The sequence below is a fragment of the Amphiprion ocellaris genome, chromosome 15, assembly GCF_022539595.1.
Source record: "Amphiprion ocellaris isolate individual 3 ecotype Okinawa chromosome 15, ASM2253959v1, whole genome shotgun sequence".
Lineage (NCBI taxonomy): Eukaryota > Metazoa > Chordata > Actinopteri > Pomacentridae > Amphiprion > Amphiprion ocellaris.
Window position 1 is genome coordinate 13,935,436 of NC_072780.1, and position 20,776 is coordinate 13,956,211.

At 40.3% G+C, this 20,776-nt stretch overlaps 1 protein-coding gene across 23 annotated transcripts in view; it reads left to right on the plus strand.

Moving 5' to 3' along the window:
- The window catches only part of adgrb2 (adhesion G protein-coupled receptor B2), a 226,936-nt gene that overhangs the window by 107,760 nt on the left and 98,400 nt on the right, over window positions 1-20,776 (plus strand). For 21 of the 23 annotated variants that reach the window (XR_008604242.1, XM_035949388.2, XM_035949386.2 and 18 more), the window contains exons 3-8: window positions 1,071-1,151; window positions 2,947-3,135; window positions 12,660-12,821; window positions 18,421-18,585; window positions 18,959-19,123; window positions 20,430-20,531. Coding sequence is in view for 22 of the 23 variants with exons in the window: in XM_035949388.2 (XP_035805281.1) it covers window positions 1,071-1,151; window positions 2,947-3,135; window positions 12,660-12,821; window positions 18,421-18,585; window positions 18,959-19,123; window positions 20,430-20,531 (864 nt within the window). In the remaining variant the exon portion in view is untranslated. The remainder of the gene's footprint in view (window positions 1-1,070; window positions 1,152-2,946; window positions 3,136-12,659; window positions 12,822-18,420; window positions 18,586-18,958; window positions 19,124-20,429; window positions 20,532-20,776) is intronic. The other 2 variants (XM_035949384.2, XM_035949395.2) reach the window with 2 other exon arrangements.

Consider the following 20,776-nt stretch of genomic DNA (forward strand, 5'->3'; position numbering starts at 1 on the left):
GTTGTTCCTTAGGTCAGCTCCCTGATAGAAGCTAATGCGAGGAAATTTCAGCGTCAATCACCTATTCCCACTGTAATCTAGTACACAGACGCACAATCGCTTTCCACATGGATAATGTACCTTAGACACGCTGTATGTCTCCGCTTCTTTTCATAAATGCAACCGTCACAAAAAAATCCCGTGGGCAAGAAGTACCCAAGTGAGAAAGATCTGCTAAATCAAAGATTGTTCCCCCGCCGTGGGAGTTGATTAAGTCTTATGTTGGTGAAACTAAGCCTACAAATCCATTTACAGCGAACAGAACAGTCTGCGCTCATGCCTCCATATGTTTGTACCAATTGAGATAAAACCAGCTTAGATATGTTGCATGATTTCACTTTCTCCATACTTTCTTCCTCTCTCTAGGTATTTCTGCTTCCACAAATGCTTGCCACTTCTGTGAAGCTTTTCACATCATCTCTCTGATATATCAGAGCCAGACTTTTCTCCAGAGTAGCGACATGTTTTTTTTTTTTAAATATATATTGGTACAGTTTCATTATCAAGCCAAAACTTTTTTTATTACTTACTTTCCTCTGCTGAATCGTGAATATTATCACATTGCATTTCAGTATTAGATTGCATGACATTTCATGTTTTCCCACCAAGCTAATGAGCCAGTCAGATTCGACTTCCTTCTGATTTTCGAAGATTATGCAGCAAACCTGACATTCTGTTATCTGTTTCTGCACGATGTGTGCTGAAATGTATCAGCATGTTCTTTAAATATTCAGCTACCAGGACTAAGCCAAGGAAATGTAGGCGTTTGCATTTTTATTTTGCCAAAGTCGTGTTTTGGCTGTGTTGCCTTTTTTGACTTCTCAGAATATACAAAAGTGGATATGGATGCTGATGAACGCTTATTTACTGCAGCTTTTTAACCAACTTTCTGTATGCTACGATATAATTACATGTAGTAAACAAACCGGGAGACTACTGAACTGCTCAATCATGCCTCACAAGTTGCATCATATTACAAAGAAGGAGTATAAATTAATGGAAAAACAAACTCTTTTTCATGTTTGTTTCAGACCCGTATGATGACGATCTCAAGGTGAAGACCCAAAGACCACGATCAGCTGACCAGCCAGGTGTGTTTCAGGCACAAACAGGTGAGTATTATAAGGGTGTGATAGTGTTCACAGCCGGGAGGAAAAAAGAAGACAACCTGACCTTTAAGCTGTATGTGTAACTGAAAATAGTGAGTTCCTCATGAATAATTGCTATACATTTACCTTTTGAAGAAGACGAAGAAACGCAGGGCAGCTGCCATCGGTGATGATTCACTTGTGTGACTATATGAAAGTGTGAAATAGTGTGTGAGATTTTAGAATCTTCCATAATTGATAGGATTGAAAAAGGACGAGTGAATTATTCATGGCGTGATACATTAAACATATTAGGAATATCACATGTATATTTGAACAGGAATCTACATCCATGACATTACATGTTGCTTGTTTTGCCCACACTAGGATAGGTCATATTCAAATTTGAGTTTACAGAACATGCACACACGCTTGCATATTCACAGCTGCCAACTGTGTTGAGGAGGGAGTCCCTACCGCGAGGGAAACCCCTGGCTCTGTTTTGTCCTTCTCCTCCGTCCCCCCCTCCTCCTCACCCCTCCACCCCTCCGTCGCCTCTCCCCCGTTCTCCCGTTCCTCTAGGCGTGTGTGATGAGCTTAAGCCCTGACTCACGGCATGTTAATGAAGATGTAATGCGATTAACGGACATGCAATTAATTTGATTTCCTTCTTTGCCATGTGATGACGCCTCCATCAAAGGACACGGCGCTCATAAACAATTTAGAAAGAGTGAAGTGGGGATGACTTGACTCGCTGTTTTTTTCGCATCCAAGGGTGCTAACTCTGCGGGAAACAATGGGACGCTCTCCACAGCCACCTGCAGAGCTCTACGTCAGCCCTGGCTGAACACCCGACATTTGTATGGGTGCACATCGACATAGGCTTGAATGAGACACGCAGGCAGGCTTTTGTGCTTAAAGCCCTTCAGCAATGAGATTAAATGTGTTACCATAATTCCATTAATGTTTTGAATATCACCTGAACATCACACAGTCCTCTTACATAATCATCTCTTGAATATTCAGTCAAGATTTATTTACATTAAGAGGCTTAAAGGCATTAATGACCTCCATAATTCACTTGCTGTCCATGTTTCTATGCTGTGCAGGAGTGTCTCTCTATATACAACATCACAGCAGTCATTGTTAAAGGGATACATGATGAAAATCTACTAAAAACACACCAAAGCAAAGTTGTATTATATCCAGAGAATGATGAACTCAGGCTCTCTTAACTTATCAAAATATCTTCAATCCATTCGGGAAAAACAAAAACTACACTGTTTGGTTATTGCAACCACAAACTCCTTTCATCATCTGTCAGATAGTTCCATGCTTTTCTCTTGACAGTTGTATAGTTTATGGTTTTGTTTATTTGTATTTTTTATTGTAGTACTATTGCAGCGGTGTAACTACTACCTGAAAAAGAACATTTTCATTTTATTACAGTAAAGAGAGACAGAAAGGAGCAAAGAAAAATCACAATTACTCACCACTAAAGAAAACATGTTTTTGGTGTGGTGAAAGCTAGAAATGAAAATGTCCCTGGAAATAGTCATACATCTCCAGTAACAGTCCCTGTCTACTCCCGTTGGTGTGACTCCATGCTCAACTTCAACTCCATGCACTTTCGTTAAAATGTATGCAACACTTTCACTTTCTACTACAAAGTGTGAGCCAGTGAGCTGAGGTCCGGTTCACACCGCCCCCTTCCTCTTGACTTGAAGAAACATTAGTCACATTAAGCTCATATAAAGCTGGAAGCCTTGAAAATGTAAAAACCTGCCCTCTTTCTGTCCGTCTCCCTCTTGCTCCTCAGGCGACCCTGCAGCAGAGGAGTGGTCACAGTGGAGTGTGTGTTCTCTCACATGTGGGCAGGGCTGGCAAGTGAGGACCAGATCGTGTGTTTCTTCTCCCTACGGGACGTTGTGCAGCGGCGCCCTGCGGGAGACACGCATGTGCAACAACACCGCCTCCTGTCCAGGTGAACCTGGACTCATAGGCTCAGGTATGTTGAGCAGACTCACTCCATTTGACCTGATTCAATGATACTCACCGGTAAATTGTGTTTCCCCACAGCAGTTTCCTTGATGCTGAAGTTTATGTAGTAGAACAAGCAAGTGGTAAAGATCATGCTACAAGGGAGGGCGCTACTTCCTAGTGTTTTCTGGGATATGCCTCCTGGTGTTGTTTGCCACTGTGTTTTGCTTTGGAAATGTAAAAATTGTCAAATTGTAGCTTTCAACCAGAATCTTCCTGCTTAGCACCTCACTCACCCATGAAGCGTTTACTTGTCTTTTTTGCAAAAGCGTTAAGAAAACTGAAGAAAATAATGACAGTGTGAATCTCTTGTCACTTTCGAGGAAGGTAGGCGGGATGCGAATGTGCGCACACACCGTCAAACACGCACATCACAAGGGATCTGCTCAGCCAAAATATAATCTTAACCATGATGTAGTAGAAGGGAGAGAAAAAATGGGAATAGCTTTTTGTCATTTCAGTTCACACCCCCCCCTGTCTTGTCTATATATCGCTGTTTACAAATGTCTCCAGAGATAGCATGGATGGGAAATTTATCTATACGAGCATAATTAGCACACAAACCTCTGATGGTATCTTAATTTACAATGAAAACGAAGATTACCGCCTGTACAAAGACGGGTTTGCACAGTGAATCTGTCATCGCAGAACAGCGATAAACATAAAAAGCATCCAAAATAATAACTGCAGCTATTTATTTATTTTTGCTTTGACTTCAGTGGAATTTGTCTCGTTTTAGCAGCGATGACAGCTCCAAAACATATTTAACCAGCCGAATTAAATTTTCATATGCGTACATGGTCTGTCAATCAGGCTAAGTGCAGTCAACCCTATCCACTTGCTATAAAAAGGCAAAAAAAAAAAAAAGAAGAGAGCAACTTTTTTTTTCAGCAACACACGACTACACAATCAAGCTGGATCTAGTCACCGGGGCAACTATACTTCACCCTGAATAATCCTAGTTCTGCTCTGCTTTGATTGCCAGATGAAATTGTAAAGTGCTGCCTTGTCCTCCTCCGGTTTGATTGGCCTGATTGCAATGGAGGCAGACTGCTGTATCACATTGCCTCTCTCCTGACTGTCCTTCCCTCAGTCCACTGCTAATGATCAGCCCCCGACCACTGGATGACAAAAACTCACTTCTTCTTGATAGAACTGCAGTCAACACATCCTTTGTGGACATTTTCAATCCTTTCACTGATGCAGCTGCCCCCTAACCCATCTTCTCATATCTGTGGTCATACAGCTATGAACTTGGCTAAGGCATCACAGCCAATTTTTCAGCTTTAATCCCACCCACGCTTGAGGAAGTTTGAGAGTCCACGAAGGCTTTTTGATCAGAACTTCATAAGAGCGAACCTTTGGCATTATGGTCCTCACCACAGGGCAGAAGGCCGAGGTATCTGCCAGCTTTAGAATGCGTTGCCAACAGCAAAGGAATGGTGAATCCTTATGTGAACTTGGTGCCTCACTGTCAAAGTTTTTATCAGGCTATGCCTCTTTGTCAGCGAAGTGAGAGCTGTTTTACAAAGTAGAGCATTGGTGATAGGTATTCCATTGTAGCGAGAGGGACTATAGAATATCAGTCCTGCAGTAGAATCAAGAGATCTAGAGAATCAAGTGAGATATAATGTAAAGCTGTCTACTCCACTGGCTTTCCACACCAGGTTATGATGATGGCAATGGTCACTAATGGTGTCCTGACTTCACGTCTATGTGGCAGTTGGGCCTGTCTATAGAGATAATGCAGCCTTCCTTTCAGGCTGGCAGGAGGAGTTCCTGGTTAACCTGTTTGAACCCACTCATAGGTTGGAGATTGGATCACAGGAATATGGCACTACTATCCTGCATACTGAGTGCTCTAATAATGTCAGTGAATGATGAAAGGATGTGTTTGAGAACACTGTTGAGTGAGAAGTCAAGGCCCATGACTTTTCTGAATAAACATAATTCAAAGCAGGAGTTGGGGGACGTAATGTCAGGGTCGCAACATGGCGTGCAGTCACTGGGCCTGTACAACTCCATGACTGAACAGCACATTTTCACCAGTTGCTAAGCAGTTAGTGAATGAGGAAGCGTCCATAGGGTTGACCAGACTTTGCCGATTTGCTACTCACATCTATGCAAATGTAACTGCTTGAAAAACAGGTGGCTGTAAGCCTTTAACTTCTCTGTAGGGAGCTTCATTGTTGAACAAGGGCTATAAAAGGTAACATTTGTGATCATCCTGTATGGTGTCTGAATGAATGTTTTTAATCAAACTTACAGCACTTTAATGATACAGCAATATGTATAAATGCTTTAAATACAGACTAAAGCGGTCCAGCACTGGCGTCACAGTCAGTGTCCTTGTGGACTCTGTAGGCAGTGTTCATTCATTTCTCTTTGTGCAGCGTATTGCATGCGATTCATCCAGTGTTGAAATATGCACACACTCTAAGTGTTGTGTTTGTGACGTCAATGGGTTATTTGGTTTGTTTGCCGATCACACGATGAAGTAGAGGTGTTGCTTTGACATTGTTCATGCCAAGAAGTGCTATTAGTGCTTCCAAATGCAGTTTTTTTTGTGCTCTTTATGCACATCTTTGTGAGTTCTTTATGAATTTGCATAAAGTGTACTCATGTGCATTCCCATACTTTCACATGTGAGATAGGAGACAGTGTTTACTGCTTTCTATAAAACTAAATGGAAAAAAAAGTAAAAAAGAAGAAAAGTGAGAGGAACATTTTCCTTCCCTGTCAGTGCATATGCTAATCTTGTTTTTATGCAAATGTGCCAGCCCGATTTGTATGTCTAAGTGCCTCATTTTCCATTCAGTGTCGATATTAATATCCTCAGCAGCTCCTTTGATGGGATATTGGTTGCTGTGTTATGTTCCGTTTATTTTTTCATTTCCTCCCCCTGCTCCTCTGATGTTTTCTGACGTGGTTCTGGAGGGGTTTATAGGGGCACTCCAGGGATTGCCTGAATGGGATCATATCTAATTTAAGTAGACTGGGAATGTGGGGGCGGTAGCAAAAAGACATAAAAGTCTTCAATGAACTTGATGTGATTGAGTTTTTTTTTTTTTTTTTTTTATAAGTAATTTCATTTTATTTCATATTTGGGGGGCTAGGATCTGTATGCTTGTTTGATTTGTTAATCTCTTTATTGCTGGATTCAAACCCTGCCTGTCTTTCGTCTGATGGGAAGTCATAAACAAATATAAAGTGCAATGCAGAGAGGCAGACACAGGCACACACACACACACACTAATTAGGACTGCAGTGAAATTCAATTGACATCACAACTTTCAACTTCAAATGCTTGAAAAAAAAACCACTATACGCTCGCATATGAAACACTCACAGTGCCAATAAGCTTGCCAACATGCTCACTCGAAAAGGAAATGTTTGAAAATTAAACAACTCTGGTTTCATTTTTTAGAGAAAATTGAGTATACAAACACAGGCACAGCTTGAGACTACCACAGTTGTGCCTTTCAATGCTGCTGTTCAAAAAAAAAAAACCTCTGCCAAATTCTCTGATTTCTTTGTATAAGATGTTTTTACCCAACATCCACTGTTCTGTTTCATATGCGTTTACTCGCCACAGCAAACATGAAAAAGCACACAGGCATAACTGAACACACACACACACACACACGCACACACACACACACACACACACTCGGAGTTTCTCCTCGAGTGTCCTGAGGTTGGGAGAATGCACTCTGCATGCTTAATTTGGTGGATGGAACTGCCAGAATTTTCTTTCTCTTTCTTTTTTCCTACCATTAATTTGTGCTTGTGCGCAAGTTACGACTTAGAAGTATGGATGTGTTATGAGTGGGAGTGTGGGTGGATATGTCTCTGGGCACATCTCTGTGCATGGCTGTGTGTGTGTATGTGCGTGTGCGTGTGCGTGTCTGCACAAGTTAGGGAACATCAAAGAAAAGTAGCTTGGACAGAAAGCCAATGGAGTGAAAACAGACATTTTTTTTCACTGCGTTTTTCATGGGTAAAACTCCTAAATTAAGGTGATACAGATAATCAATTTTAAGTAATGGTCTGGCTCTTGACAAAGCAAACTAGGCAGTAATTGGTCCAGCAAATTAATTTCAGTTTTTTTTTTCCAATATGCAACGAAGTATAAAACTCTCTTGCCCCAAAGCATGCAAAATGAAGTAGTACCCCTATTCGTGTTCTATTTAGCCACTGCTCATTTACCATAGATTCAGTGACATTTAAAACACGGAGTGGAACAATAGTGCATTATGAATACAGTGTGTCTGGGTCAGTGCGTAGTCAAATGCAGCAACAACACACTTCTAGTAATCATTCAAGCAAGAGACTGAGGTTGTATCCAAGGATGCAGTCATGAACTCATGGCAGAGTCATGCAGATGACACATGAAACTGCACACACTCTTACATACAGCGGTTTTAAATAATGTAGTCGTGCTGTCCTATGACCCGAGCTGAGATTGCTAGTAATTATCTTCAGGATCAATATGATGCATGTGTCCAATTATAGCCAATTCATCTCAAAGGTAGAAGTGAGAAATTAAAAAAAAGTTTCTCTCATGTTACAGCACACCATTATAAGTGAGTATATTTCATAACTGCGTATCTGCCCAGCATAGATTTTAAAGACGTATTTAGACGACATGAATCCTCATTACACAAGAGCTCATCCTGGTCGGTGCTGTGAAAATGTGCTCTGCAAAGTGCGTGTGTATGCATATTTTTAAGTGAAAAAAGGGTGAGCATGGACTCTCACTTAACTGAGCTTACTTGCATTTGCATCAGAAATGGAGGCCAGTGCGAGTGCGTTAGTACGCCTCCTTTTCAACAAATTCTTCAGCATACAAAGTTAGAAAACGTAGAGTTCATGAACTCGATTTTGTGACCGAATGTTATGAGGCACGGATCTGTCACGGTGGCTGTTTGATCAGCATTGATCAGTTCATTTAATGCGTTTATTTTCTGCGCTTTGCTGCTGTAAACATGCTCTTTTTCACCTCCCACTGTGACTGCAACCCTGATGGCAATAAACTCCCTTTTAATGTGCACAGTTGAACTAAAAGATGTGCTTTATTATGCTAATTTAGCTACTGGTGTCAAAAAAGACATTTTTGATGCAACTGCATTGTTTTTAGTCATTGAAAATATCACTTGGCGGTCAACACTTACCTGGTCAGGTGGTGCTCAGGTGTTTGGGGTTTCCTCCTGATACATTTGTTTATCAGCTTCTACATTTTTTTCCATTCTTCTCCTCATTTCCAGATGATATTTTCCTCTTTTAGTGTGTCCTAGACCCAAAGCTGCTTCAAGCTTGATTTTATAGGCTAATTGATTGGCTTTGCGCAGTCAGACTTCAGATACACTTCTACTCCGCTTGAGAGATGGAGATTCAATTCAGATGAATAAGTAATGTCTTACAAGCAATCCGGTAGTGTTGCAGCAAAAAGATGTGTATTGTTCTGTTTTGGCTTTTCTCTGCTTGTTATTGTATTGAGTTCTCTGGTCTGTGACAGTCCTGAGGAGGTTTTGCAATTCATAAGGGAATATCTCAAAGTAATCTATTGAATGTCAGTTAAATCTTATTATTATCGTGATGTATTCTGTTAAATATTTTGGAAATGAGTTTTATTTTAAACTTGATACTGAAATATTTAAACTGATGCACTCGGCTGCATTAAAGTACCAGTTTTCACACCATTGATGATTGCCTGAGCCACAGCTTCCTCAGTGGTTTGTGCTAAATTGCAACTGCAAAGCTCAAAAATCACTTTCAACTCCAGAATAATGTGCTTATAGGAACAAGACATAAAATTAGGATAAATTGTTATCAACCACAGAACGACTTAAAAATTACAACCATACTTGAAATTCAGGATTAGGTTGCACCAACTCTTAATAAATCCGTTGGATGTACAGTCAAGTTCTTGCTCCTACTCACTGCAAACTAATGAAGCTGCATCATTAAAATTTAATGTGCCTGTTATACAGGATGTAATAATAAAAGTATATATAGTAATGTGTAAATGAGATACTGGGAACATCTGTTGCACTGTCCAACGTAAAGCAGTCACTATGTAAACAGAAATATTAGCATAGACTAACCTAACTAACTGCATTTTGTGTGGTTTGATGTTTTCACCATAACTTTTGTAACTTCCAATGTTTTGCTTCATTTCAAATGTCATTTCTATTCATTATTCATCAACATTCAATAAATACCCTCTCAAACATGTTAGTCCTATTAGATATTATCAAACCATTAGCAAATTGTCAGTTGGTTCAACTAGCTAGAGTAATTACTTAAAATGACTGTTTTTAAAGATCATTTTACTTTTATTCATTGTTTGTGAACAGAATTGCATGTTCCTAGTGTGTCTGACAGCTCATAAAGCATGCATGAGATTATTCTAGGGCTGAAACAATTCCTTGAGTTATTCGAGTATTTCAATTACAAAAATTCCTCTAGGCAAAATTCTCTGAATTGAGGCTTCGTTTAATCCACTTCATACTAGACCCCATGTCACTAACTGGCGGACTGCGGTCTGAGTCCGAACCCAGACTTCATCCTATACAGACCCAGACCTATAATCAATAAATTATAAAGGGATTTTAAATTGGATGTGACACTTCTATTTTAACCGTTGCAGATTTTCTAGTGTTTACAGCATTTAGCAAGTCAAAGGGCTGAACTACGAAGGCAGTTTAAGACTGACTTCTTTATGTAAGTCAGCTCGACAAAAACAAAGACCTCAGTCAGAGTTAACAAGTATGAAGATGGTTTTCAGCTTTCTTTGTTAACTCAGACTTTCATCTTTAAACTCATACACACAAACAGGAGCATTTAACGCATCATTTGACTCGTTTTCCACATAAAATGAATCGCTAACAGGCTGGAGAACAATGAGGAATATAAAAATTTAGGACGGTAAAAAGCCCTACTGGATATGATGTAAGACAGGAATGCTGGTAGAAAACCGTCAAACGTGCATATTATATTTTACCGATCAGCGCAACTGATTATTTCTGACAGACAGCTGCACAATAAAACTATCAAACTTCATATATTCAAACATGATATTGTATTCAAGTGCATGTAGGTCTGACACGGTCTCATAATGAAGGAAGCCACTTAAATTTGTGGCCAAACGGACCAAACATAAAAAGATATTTATGTGATTTCTGCATCACCAACTAAATACATGTCTGGTTCCCATGGCTTTAGTTTTAGTTGACTACACCTGTACTAAAATATAGATACAATACACCGCAGATGTCCGCCTATGTTCTGCCAGAACAGTGATTTCTGTTGCACAGCGCGCTCACTTCTGCTTGTGATGCTGTAGTGTGTATGTCGGAAGCCGGAATCGGAATACTCGATTAATCGATTAATTCTTGTGTGCAGCAGTAATAGTTCAGCTGTATTTTAAGCCACAGATACTGAAACAGCATGTTAAGAATGAGGCTAAAACTGGGGTTATAATAGGTATGGAAGAGTGAACAATCTATGCAGTAATCTGAGCTTTGAATACACATCCATGGGAAATGTAAGACTTAACTTGTCACTTGTATGCTCAAAGACAAAAATATTCTACGTTTAATCATGATCGGTGTCCCATACCGTTTTTCTATAAAAGAGAAGTTCAGTTACTTCATCACGCATTCTTAAACTGGCATGTGCCTGTGTGCTCTGGTGGAAAAAAATCATTAATATGCAAATATTTTTCATTTTTTGAACTTCAAATATTTGAAATACATTTTCATAAGATGTCGCTAACATCACTGAAAGACAACGTTCATTGCATGTGCAATTCAGGCTTTAGGTTTCCATATCACACATGGTTGGCTTCCAAACTAGTTATAATATCACAAATCCTGTCTGCAGGTGCCCCCCTTAGAGCCTGGTTGTAGATGAGCACAGATAACATCCCTACTTCAACAGATAAATTAGAAAACATCCTCCTCATGGTAACTGTGCACATGCATCATTCTGTACAATAAAGCTCAAACATCCAAGAGAAGCAATATATACCTAAACACACTGCTTCACTAATGAGCTTATTCTAAAAGGTATTTCATAAAATGTGTATTTAGAGAATCACAAATACTTACTGTATCACTCCTCTCTTCTGCTCTTGCAACATACAGTATATTCTCTTTGTAGAGCACTTTAAAGACATGCTGGTACCATGTTTCTCTGAATTTAAGGACATCTCACTATTTACCAGCTTTCCGTATCTCCGTACTTTTTAATATCACCATCTTCTCCTTCTTTCTTAGCCCTCTACTCCTGCTCCTCTGAGCCTTCCTTCACAGAGTAGACTTAATTATTTATCGCCATGATTTATTTAGCTTTGCTCAACACAGGACCAGCAATCTTCATCCTGCTGTCTCTAACTTTCTCTCCCTCTGTCCTTCCTCCTCTCTGTATCCTGCTTTCCATCTCTCTCTCTCTCTCTCCGGCTTCTCTCCAAAATCTGTTCCTCTCTCTTTCTTCCACCTCTTTTCAACACAGTTTAATCTCCTCTGGTCTCTCGGTTGAAGATTACGAAATAATCTCATCGTCTTGCCCTCTGTTCTTTTCATTTCATAGTCTTTCCAACTTTATGAGCTTGAATGTATGTGTTTTTTCACTTAGTCATTTCATCTCCTATTTTTTAAATGTTTTTTTTAAATGTTTACTTATTGATATTCTCTCTCCTCTCTTGACACTTTTTAATTAATCCTGCCATTCATCTTTTCTGTCTTTGGAAATATATGCATTCCCTTTCCTCTAAAATATCTCTCTCCACCATTATTCCCACTATTACGAGGTCTCCAAATGATATTTGAGTACTTATGCTTGTGAATGTGTGCGCGCAAATCTGTGTCTTCTCCCTTACATGGCATCTGCCACTGCCACATACTGGAAACACGGATCAAGTACATAAATTTCTACAAGAACTAGCGCTCAGTTGAGCAGCGTCTCGGGTTCATTATCTGCAAAGTTTCTGTCCAACTCCACTGCTCATTTATTGCATTTTTAGTCGTTTCCAACTGCATGTCTCGCTGAAATGGGACAAGATGTGTAATAAAGAAGGAAAATGAGGAGGAGCATTTTAATGCTTGCCTGAATGAGAGCTCCTATAATTTCAGAATCAAACTTACCGCATTCATTTCTTCGTCATGACTCAAGCTGCATAACTGCATGACATAAAATATCAGAGTGTCCATTCCTAGCCTTCATTTTCTTTCGTGCAGTAACATATAAGTGCAACCTCATGCCCGGCGTGTCTTTTCCTTTGCAACTGGAATGTTTTCAGGAGGTCAGAAGGTCACCTCCTTCATGTTTTTTTTAAGGAATGTGCTCATACTCATTTAATCGCTCTTTTCTCTCATTCTCTAACCCTCTTGCCTGCGATGGGGCACTCCACCCCTTCTCCTCCCTTCCTCCCTCATTCCTCATCCCTGTGTCATGTATGTTTGTGCGTCATATTCGTGGGTGTCTCAGTGCATGGGCTGCATGAGGAGTGGTCAACATGGAGTCTGTGTTCTGTGACCTGTGGGCGGGGCTCCAGGACTCGAACCAGGAACTGTGTGGACGGAGGCGGGGTCGTGGCTTGTGGACGGCCTGAGATTCAGACCAAACTCTGCAACATAGCAGTGTGTCCTGGTTAGTACCATCCCCATCAACATGACACACCCAGTCTCTCTCTTCTCTCTCTCTAAAGCATCAGCTTTTCTTTTTTTCCTTCCAAGTCACATGAATCAAAACCAAAAACAACCAGGTCACTGTCACAGCTGAATTTACATGCATTTGCATTTATATTTTGTGTTCTTACATTGTCATTCTTCTACTGACAAAATGTCTGTGGTCAAATGTTGCTTTTTTCATCACCTCATCAAAGCATCCAGATGGAAAAAAGAAACTGTTTAACCGTGTTAGCCTTGTGTCTCTGTTGAGACAGTTTGTTTTGCGAGGAGGTTTGAAAACATTTTCCTGCATTTGTATTGTTCTCTTCACTGTCTGATGATGGACAAAGGATGTTTATAATGTCCTTTGTATCTGTATTCATTTGTTAACAAACTACTAGACACATTAAACACAATATTTGGCTTAATTGCTATTGATCTGGTATGATTACAAGACTGGTAATTGTATTTGTAACTTCCTGGACAGAAAACTGGAAACGTCCCATTCTTCCCGCTATGCAGACACTGTATAAAGGCAGCCTCGCTACCATCTTTCTTGTTTGTTCATTTTCACTGCTTTAAGTCCTGCATCCTCACCGGAGTTTTCAGCTCCATCGTCATCTGTGGTCAGTCATGGGTTTCATGCCCACTTTTCAAACTCTCACTCACCTGTAGACTCGTAGCAAAGCCCGTAGGTTGGACTTATATGCTTCTTCCATGGTTGGCTTGGTTTAGATTGCTGAGCAGTTCTGCCGTGCAGCTCCTCAGTTATTGTCTCTGAGACTACCTATTAGGCCTATACCTTGTCAAGAACCGCAATAAGTCACTGGTGCAGCCCCATCTAATCCTGCTGTCGAGGGTACCTCAGGACTTTATTCCAATCTGACTCAGGCTGTCCAGCTGAAACATCTTTATCAGGCAGCCACTGGAGTGGAATAGGACTCACTAGTGATTGAAATAAAGTCTTAATGCAACCGACTCTGAAGAAACACTGGGGCAGGCTTTGAACAACAACTACTGTAGCCTGTTGCAGAACAGCTTTCTAGATCTAGACACCACCCCAGATGTAAATACTAGCATGTACCTTTTATAAGGCATAGTTCTCTGACTTTTAAAGACTTAAAGTATACTTAAGGGATAAGCATTGTCTCTGTGCACTTTTAATTTTGTATTTCAAGTGTCCCTTTACAAAAACACTTACTTTGAAAGCACTGACATTAGAAAAGAATATTAATTTCAGTGATTTAATTTGTTCTGGCTTTCTGTGTTGTCAGACTATAAGTGGATTCCACGTCGGAGTAAAGGCATTAATGGACGTACAGACATTAAAGCATAAGAGAGTTTAAAACAAAAATGGTGGCCGCTTTCTGTATAATAACCTCTTATTTTTCCCCCCGAATCGATTTCAGTTCAAGTGAGAGTGTGTTTGCTTAGTGTGTAATCACTCACAGCCTGAGCAATTATCACAGGGTAAGTGCTTTTTATTTAACGCTGCTAAGACAAAGAATTGTGCATCATTTTTCCCTGGATGGCGAAAGCATGCACCTTTACACTTAAGTGAACTCTGCTGGAGCCATCTGAGCTGGAGATTTTTGTTTCCTCACCTTCCCTACTGACCTATATATATATATATACATATACATAAACACATGATTTTGCCTGTTGTTTTTTTTTTTTTTATGTTTTCCAAAGCTGAGGTTTTATAAGGTTAATATTTAAATAAAACAAAAACTGTCCCCATTGCCCGATAAAGAGGCTGTAAAGTTGTGTCGCAGAAAGGGACGAAAAGGGAGAAATTGTAATCTAAAGTATGGCCTCCGGGATGTTTTGCTATGCTGTTTTGGGAACAGTGATGGAAATAGAGGGTTTGCGAGAAAGGGTAGGCTCTTCTTCGGAGGGCCTTGAGGAAATCTATGCATGTGTGTGTGAATCTATCACAACAGATTCAGCCTGCTTTTGGGAGTTCAAAGGCAACGGTCCTTTGAAATGATGAATACCAGCATAGGCCTTTTGGCACAAATGACCATGCATGGAGAATAAAGCTTTGATGGATCCTGTCTAGATATGTTTGTGTGCGTATGTGCGCACGCATGCTTGTGTATTTGTCTCAATAATTTGATCTCACTGCAAATTGTATACATAAACCTTATGCTAAATCTCACAACATGGCCTGTGCTGTTTATGCTACATTCTATTGCACCAACGTAGATTTGAATTCATTCAGAACTGCCGCTTTTACTCTAATTTCTCACCTTTTGTCACACTGGCTTATTTATTATCTAGACACATGCTAAGCTTACACATCAAACAAATGCATGCACATGTGGGCCGAGCTGCAATTGTTACAGCTGTTGCATCAAATAAAGACAAACAACAGGGTGAGGGTAAAAACTGCCAGCATGAATAATTAATTTGATCATAATAGACCTTTTTGAGATACTAAAAATGTCTATTATGTGACACCTTGACACCTTCCTTTTTTTGCTCACAATATGAATAGTTAACTTCATAGTCAAACAGATGCAGAGATTAATGATTTTGTCTTCAACGCGAGCAAACTGAGAGTCGGTGGCTTTGGCAAGTGAACAGCTTCCTACCAGAGAGCTGCCATGCTGCATTCCAACTTTATTACAATCACTGTAAATATGCTGTTTGTGTTTTTGTCTGTTGATGTGGCACTTTTGCTGTTCCTGCTGTGTACCGTCTTTTCATATATGCATGATAGTCCGGCCAGAAGTTATGTAGTTCTCGCTCGTTCTCATCTTCTATTGTGTTATGCACAGCCCACTCATGTATCATGTATGTGATGGTGCACACTCATGTGTTTAAGAAGCGGGCACTGACAGAGAGTCTGAAAATGTCTCTAATTAAATCCTATTTTAGACTCGCCAGTTTTATTAATCAGGATTACCCTTGGGAAGTTTCACATTCACGCTTCTGTTCAGTTCAGTCCTTCTGTACATACCATCTCCTCAACACAGTGTTGGCTCAGGCTCGTTGGAACACTGTACAAGTCACACACAACGTGATTGACCACATTGCCAAGGAGAGCTGGCAATGCCTTTACACTTGGGAGAAGCAGACAAATACATTTACAGCACTGTGCGTCATTTTTTTTTCCTGCTACTTATAGCCCCTGTGTGTTGAATTTGTGGCTCGATGTATCATTTTAAGCCAGAACAAGAAGAGTTTTCACTCTGAAGTGATTGTCTTGTTAACAGTGTAGAGAAATACTGTGCAAATGAACCACACATACACTATAGTCAGGTATTCAGATTTACTTTTCCACTACAAAAGCTTTGGTGCCTTGTAAGTATCCTTTTTAAAAGTTTCATTAGCAATAACTAAGCTTAAGTCATTCTACATATGCAGCCGCTTACAAAGCTACTACTTGTAGGACTCCTTATTTATTTTCAGCACAGATAAGTCACCACGCACTGAATTATTTCTACCACATTAGTTTAGCTTGACTCAAGCTCACATTAAAATAATCAAATGATAATCAGTGTTTCAATGATGTCACTTGTAATCAATCTTAAAGCTGCAGTGTTCTATCTTGTTCTGTTCACTTCCTATCAAATGTATTCGTAATGTGTTGCTTGTTACGATAAACCCGTGGAGAATTCTCGTTCAGCGTATCTTCTTTCAGTTTCATGAGGTATTTTAATGTCTTTTAGCTCTTTGCTTCTTTATTTTACTGCTTTGGCTCAGTTTGCTTCAACCTTGTTATCTGGCAGCATTTTCAAGCTTTGATAAATCCTCTGTATGTTACCAAAAAGCAAATTTAAACGATGTAAAATTTCGCTGCTAAAGAGCTGAATGCTGTATTTTTCTCTGTAATCCGTGGGGGGACAAAACAGAGCTAAAAGGAAAGTAAATATTAGACTTGGATTTGCCTCATAGTCAGAAACCTGACTCTAAATGAAAGCTAATGCTACTGTCAGTCTGCTGGACGTGTAAACAGCTCATTGTTTGATAGCATGTCCACCCTTATTAATCTTCTGAGGTGATGACATGCCAATGTTGTGTTTTGCAGCTTGTTTTAGTGCCCAGAACTGGCTAAATCAATAAATAAATAAATTAATTAATGTGGCTCGAACATTTAAGCACATTTCGGGAGGCAGTTGTTAATTCATTACACATTGTTCAGAATTCAAATTTGTGCAAAAGTCAAAGCATAGCTCAAGTCCCTCAATAATTCCAGCTGGAGGCATCACACGTGTTTTTGTGTGTGTGTGTTTTCAATACAAGTGACACTGCTGCCAACAGAGGGAAGCATTATTACTCAATTCAAAGTATTACCTCTAGGAATGTGTGACAGTAGAAGCAAAACAAAACTATTTATTTCAAAATAGCAATTGACTGTTTAGTGCAATTAATTGCTGTGTAAACCCACCAGAATTGATGTGACAGTTTTACAATGAAAACACAATTACGGAATGGTTCTCTTCATGTTACTGCTACACAGATAATATCCATTTAAGACATTTAATTACAGTAATACAGTTAGACAGTACTAAAACACTATTGTCGATCATTTGTTGACCAACCGCAGACAACAAAAGCACTTCAGAGATGTCAACGGACGTGATTTGTGCGTTTTCAAACCAGCTTTTTTGCCTGCAAGGTTTTGGCAATTGCTGGAGTTGACGTTTGGACATTACTCTTAAATAAATTGAGGCCACAGTTCAGTAATTAGTTTGTGTAATAGGTATTTGCTACAAAGGTTTCTAAGAACAATTTAATAAGTATCCACTGATATCATGGCACAGATCTTCACCTGTAGTCAAGTTTTTCCACATCACAACACTTTGCCTTTTCTGTGACACAGATCTTCAAAAAAATGTCTGAACTATTACAAGCTATGATAACACAGCACAAAAATGTAATCTCTGTGGTTTTGATTTTTGATATATTTCAGCACTTCAGACATTTTATCTGACAACTCAATTACTCCAGTAACCCCCTCTTTTTCTACCGCTTATTAAAGGGGACAGCGGTTGCTTTGATTACACTGGTGCATGTCATCAGGCTTTGGTTAAGCTGTTTGGTATTCATGCACTGTCTGACAGGCGGCACTGCATTGTATTTAAATTACTATTGTTATTTACATCTTTTTTTTTTATCTACTTCTGCACAAACACCAGCCTACAGAGTTGAAATGCCTTTTCTTCCAACACCAGGAATGAATTTCCAACTGAATGTACTCTGCGTGAACTAAAACAAAGCTTGAAAGGAATTGTAATCAGCTATTTCATAAAAGATCGAAATATTTAAAATATCCATAGACCCATGAAGTGTGTTCTGTTTGTTTGTTGCTATTTATGGAAAGCAAATAGCCTGTGTAATTTATTTGTTCTCCATCTTAACTCATTGTGTATTCTGTTTTCTTGTAGCCTAACTACTAACTGTCTTCGCCCTGTCTCTCTCCTCCCTTCTACTTCTCTTTTCGCTTACATTCGCCTTCCTTTCCTTCAAAACTCTGCATCAATTTATCCTGTTTTTCCCCGGTCTCTTAAAAACTTCATCCACCCCACTGTCTACTCTTTATCTCCCTTCATCTCTCTCCCGCTGTCCAGTGGAGGGCCAGTGGTTGGAGTGGGGCCCCTGGTCCAAGTGCAGTGTGACGTGTAACACAGGAACCCAGCAGAGGCAGAGGCGCTGCAGTGCATCGGTGCACGGCTGGGCTGAATGTAAGGGCTCGCATCAGGAGAGCAGAGAATGCACCAACCCATCATGCAGCGGTAAGGCATACAAACGAATACTTAGTATTCTCTCACTCAGATGCTCTCAAATGCCATTATGCAAACATAGATCATGCATTATCTAAAGGCATCTGCATGCTTGTTTCGGTTTCACGTTTCCACATATGAGTAATTCGTGGGTTGAGACCCAATTTGGCTTGCGAGTCTGAGTCAACAGGAGCCCTGGAGGACAAAAACGCTGGTGTGTTTTAATGAGCCTGGGCTCCAGAATGGCCTTATGTTGAAGTATTGTGGCTTTTACGTGAAGAAAATATCTTAAAAATAGCTTTACAGCTGTAGGCTACTATTCATCAACAACTCTCGTTGCCACACTGCCATCCCATTCCCTTATCTACACCTTCTCCTGCACTAGGTGGAGGTAACTGGGGCAGCTGGAACCACTGGAGTCTCTGCAGCAAGACGTGTGACTCCGGATGGCAGCGACGGTTCAGGATGTGCGAGGGTACCGGAGTCCAGGGCTACCCCTGCGATGGCTCGGGAGAGGAGGTTCGGGCCTGTAATGAGAAGAAATGCCCCGGTCAGTGACTCCAGTGTGTGATTTTAAGTGTGTGATTGATAGAGATGAAATATAGATGGATAAATTCAGTCAGTGTATATATAGTATTCATACTTCAAAGGCCTGTATAAACGTTTTAGTTTTTACCTTTGACCTCTTTGTGTTTTTTTCCATTCTGTGGTTACATCCCTATTCTTGTGAGCTTGGACTTTGAAAAATGTGTATGCATGTGCGCCCTAATCTGCACATGCACACTGTTTATCTGGCAGAATGGAAGCGATTCCCTGCGGTTCGCACCACAGCCAAAGGCTTCCATTGCAATTTTCAAACAGCACTCTTCTCATCTTTATCTGTCTCTTGTCTGTCTTCCTGTCAATTCACATACCCATCCATCTTTACCTCTTCATTGATTTTGCACGTCCTTGCCTTGTGGTGCTCTCTTTTTATCCCCCTCCCTGTTAACCTGTGAGTTACTCCCTTTCTCCTTATATTTCTACTCTTCAACATTCTTTTTTTTTTCTTTTTAACACACCAATCTCCCCTGGTTTCTCTCACTTGCTTTATTTCTTTGTGTTTCTCTCCCCCGGTAGAGTGCAGGGTGTTCAGTGGTCTGCTTGGTGCTATTTTTCAGAGTGTCAGCCACTGCAGGAAACACTGCTTTAATAAGTATGCTTCTTGACTGAAGCTGTGTGTGTGTGAATATGCAAGTGTATTTCCAGTGCCCCATGTGTACGTGCTCGCTTTGAGCCCTGACAGGCAACAAATGATAAACCTTTGAGTGCAGCCTCCACCATGACCTCTTTGTTTTCGGGAGCTCTCGAGCCGCTTTTACACAAGACAAGGATCTTGTCCGTTGGCATTGCGCAGGAACATCGTATCATATTTTCTCTCTTTCTGTGTCTCTCTCTCCCTTTGCTCTTCACTCTCCGTCCCTCTTCATCTCGCTGCATCTGCCTCTGCCAACACTCATCTGCCCCCTCGGAATATCTTCAGAGCGCTCTACCCCGTTTTTTCATCAGGGTTATGAAAGAGAGAGAGAGGGGGGAAACAGATGAATAAAAAGAGGGGGTAAGATGAAGAGGGAATGAGATACTGTATCGAGGCAATGACACTGACAGAGAGCACTGAGAAATGTACAAGGGAATAAGATAGGGAGCTGCAGGAGAACATTGATTTGAATCTTGTTTTTTGTGCTTTTCTGCCTCTCTTTTTTTTTCCCTCCCTGGCGGTGTGTGTATGTGTGCTCAGTGATTTTTCTTTTTTCAGCTCGCCTGCTAAGCTGTGCTTCATTTCACTTTGTCTAAGTGTTTCTCACCTACTTCCACAGCACCTCATGAGATATGCAAAGAGGAACACCTCCTCGCTATGTCATGGAAGAGAGCCTCCGCTGGAGAAACTGTCTACAACAAGTGTCCTACTAATGCCACTGGTCAGTCACATGATAAAGCTACCAAACTGTAACAAGCCAGTTCATGGGATACACTTATACAAGATATAAACAAGGCATAAACGTGCAGTAGAAAATGGTCTAAAAAATCTCTATCTAGTCCCATGAGCTTACATTAGCACTTGGCTGTTAGCAAGAGCACAACTACAGTAGCTCAGTAGCTTTAGTGAAGAAAGAAGACCCCTGGTAAAATTTAATCAGCAGAAAATTTATGGAAAGACTATTGG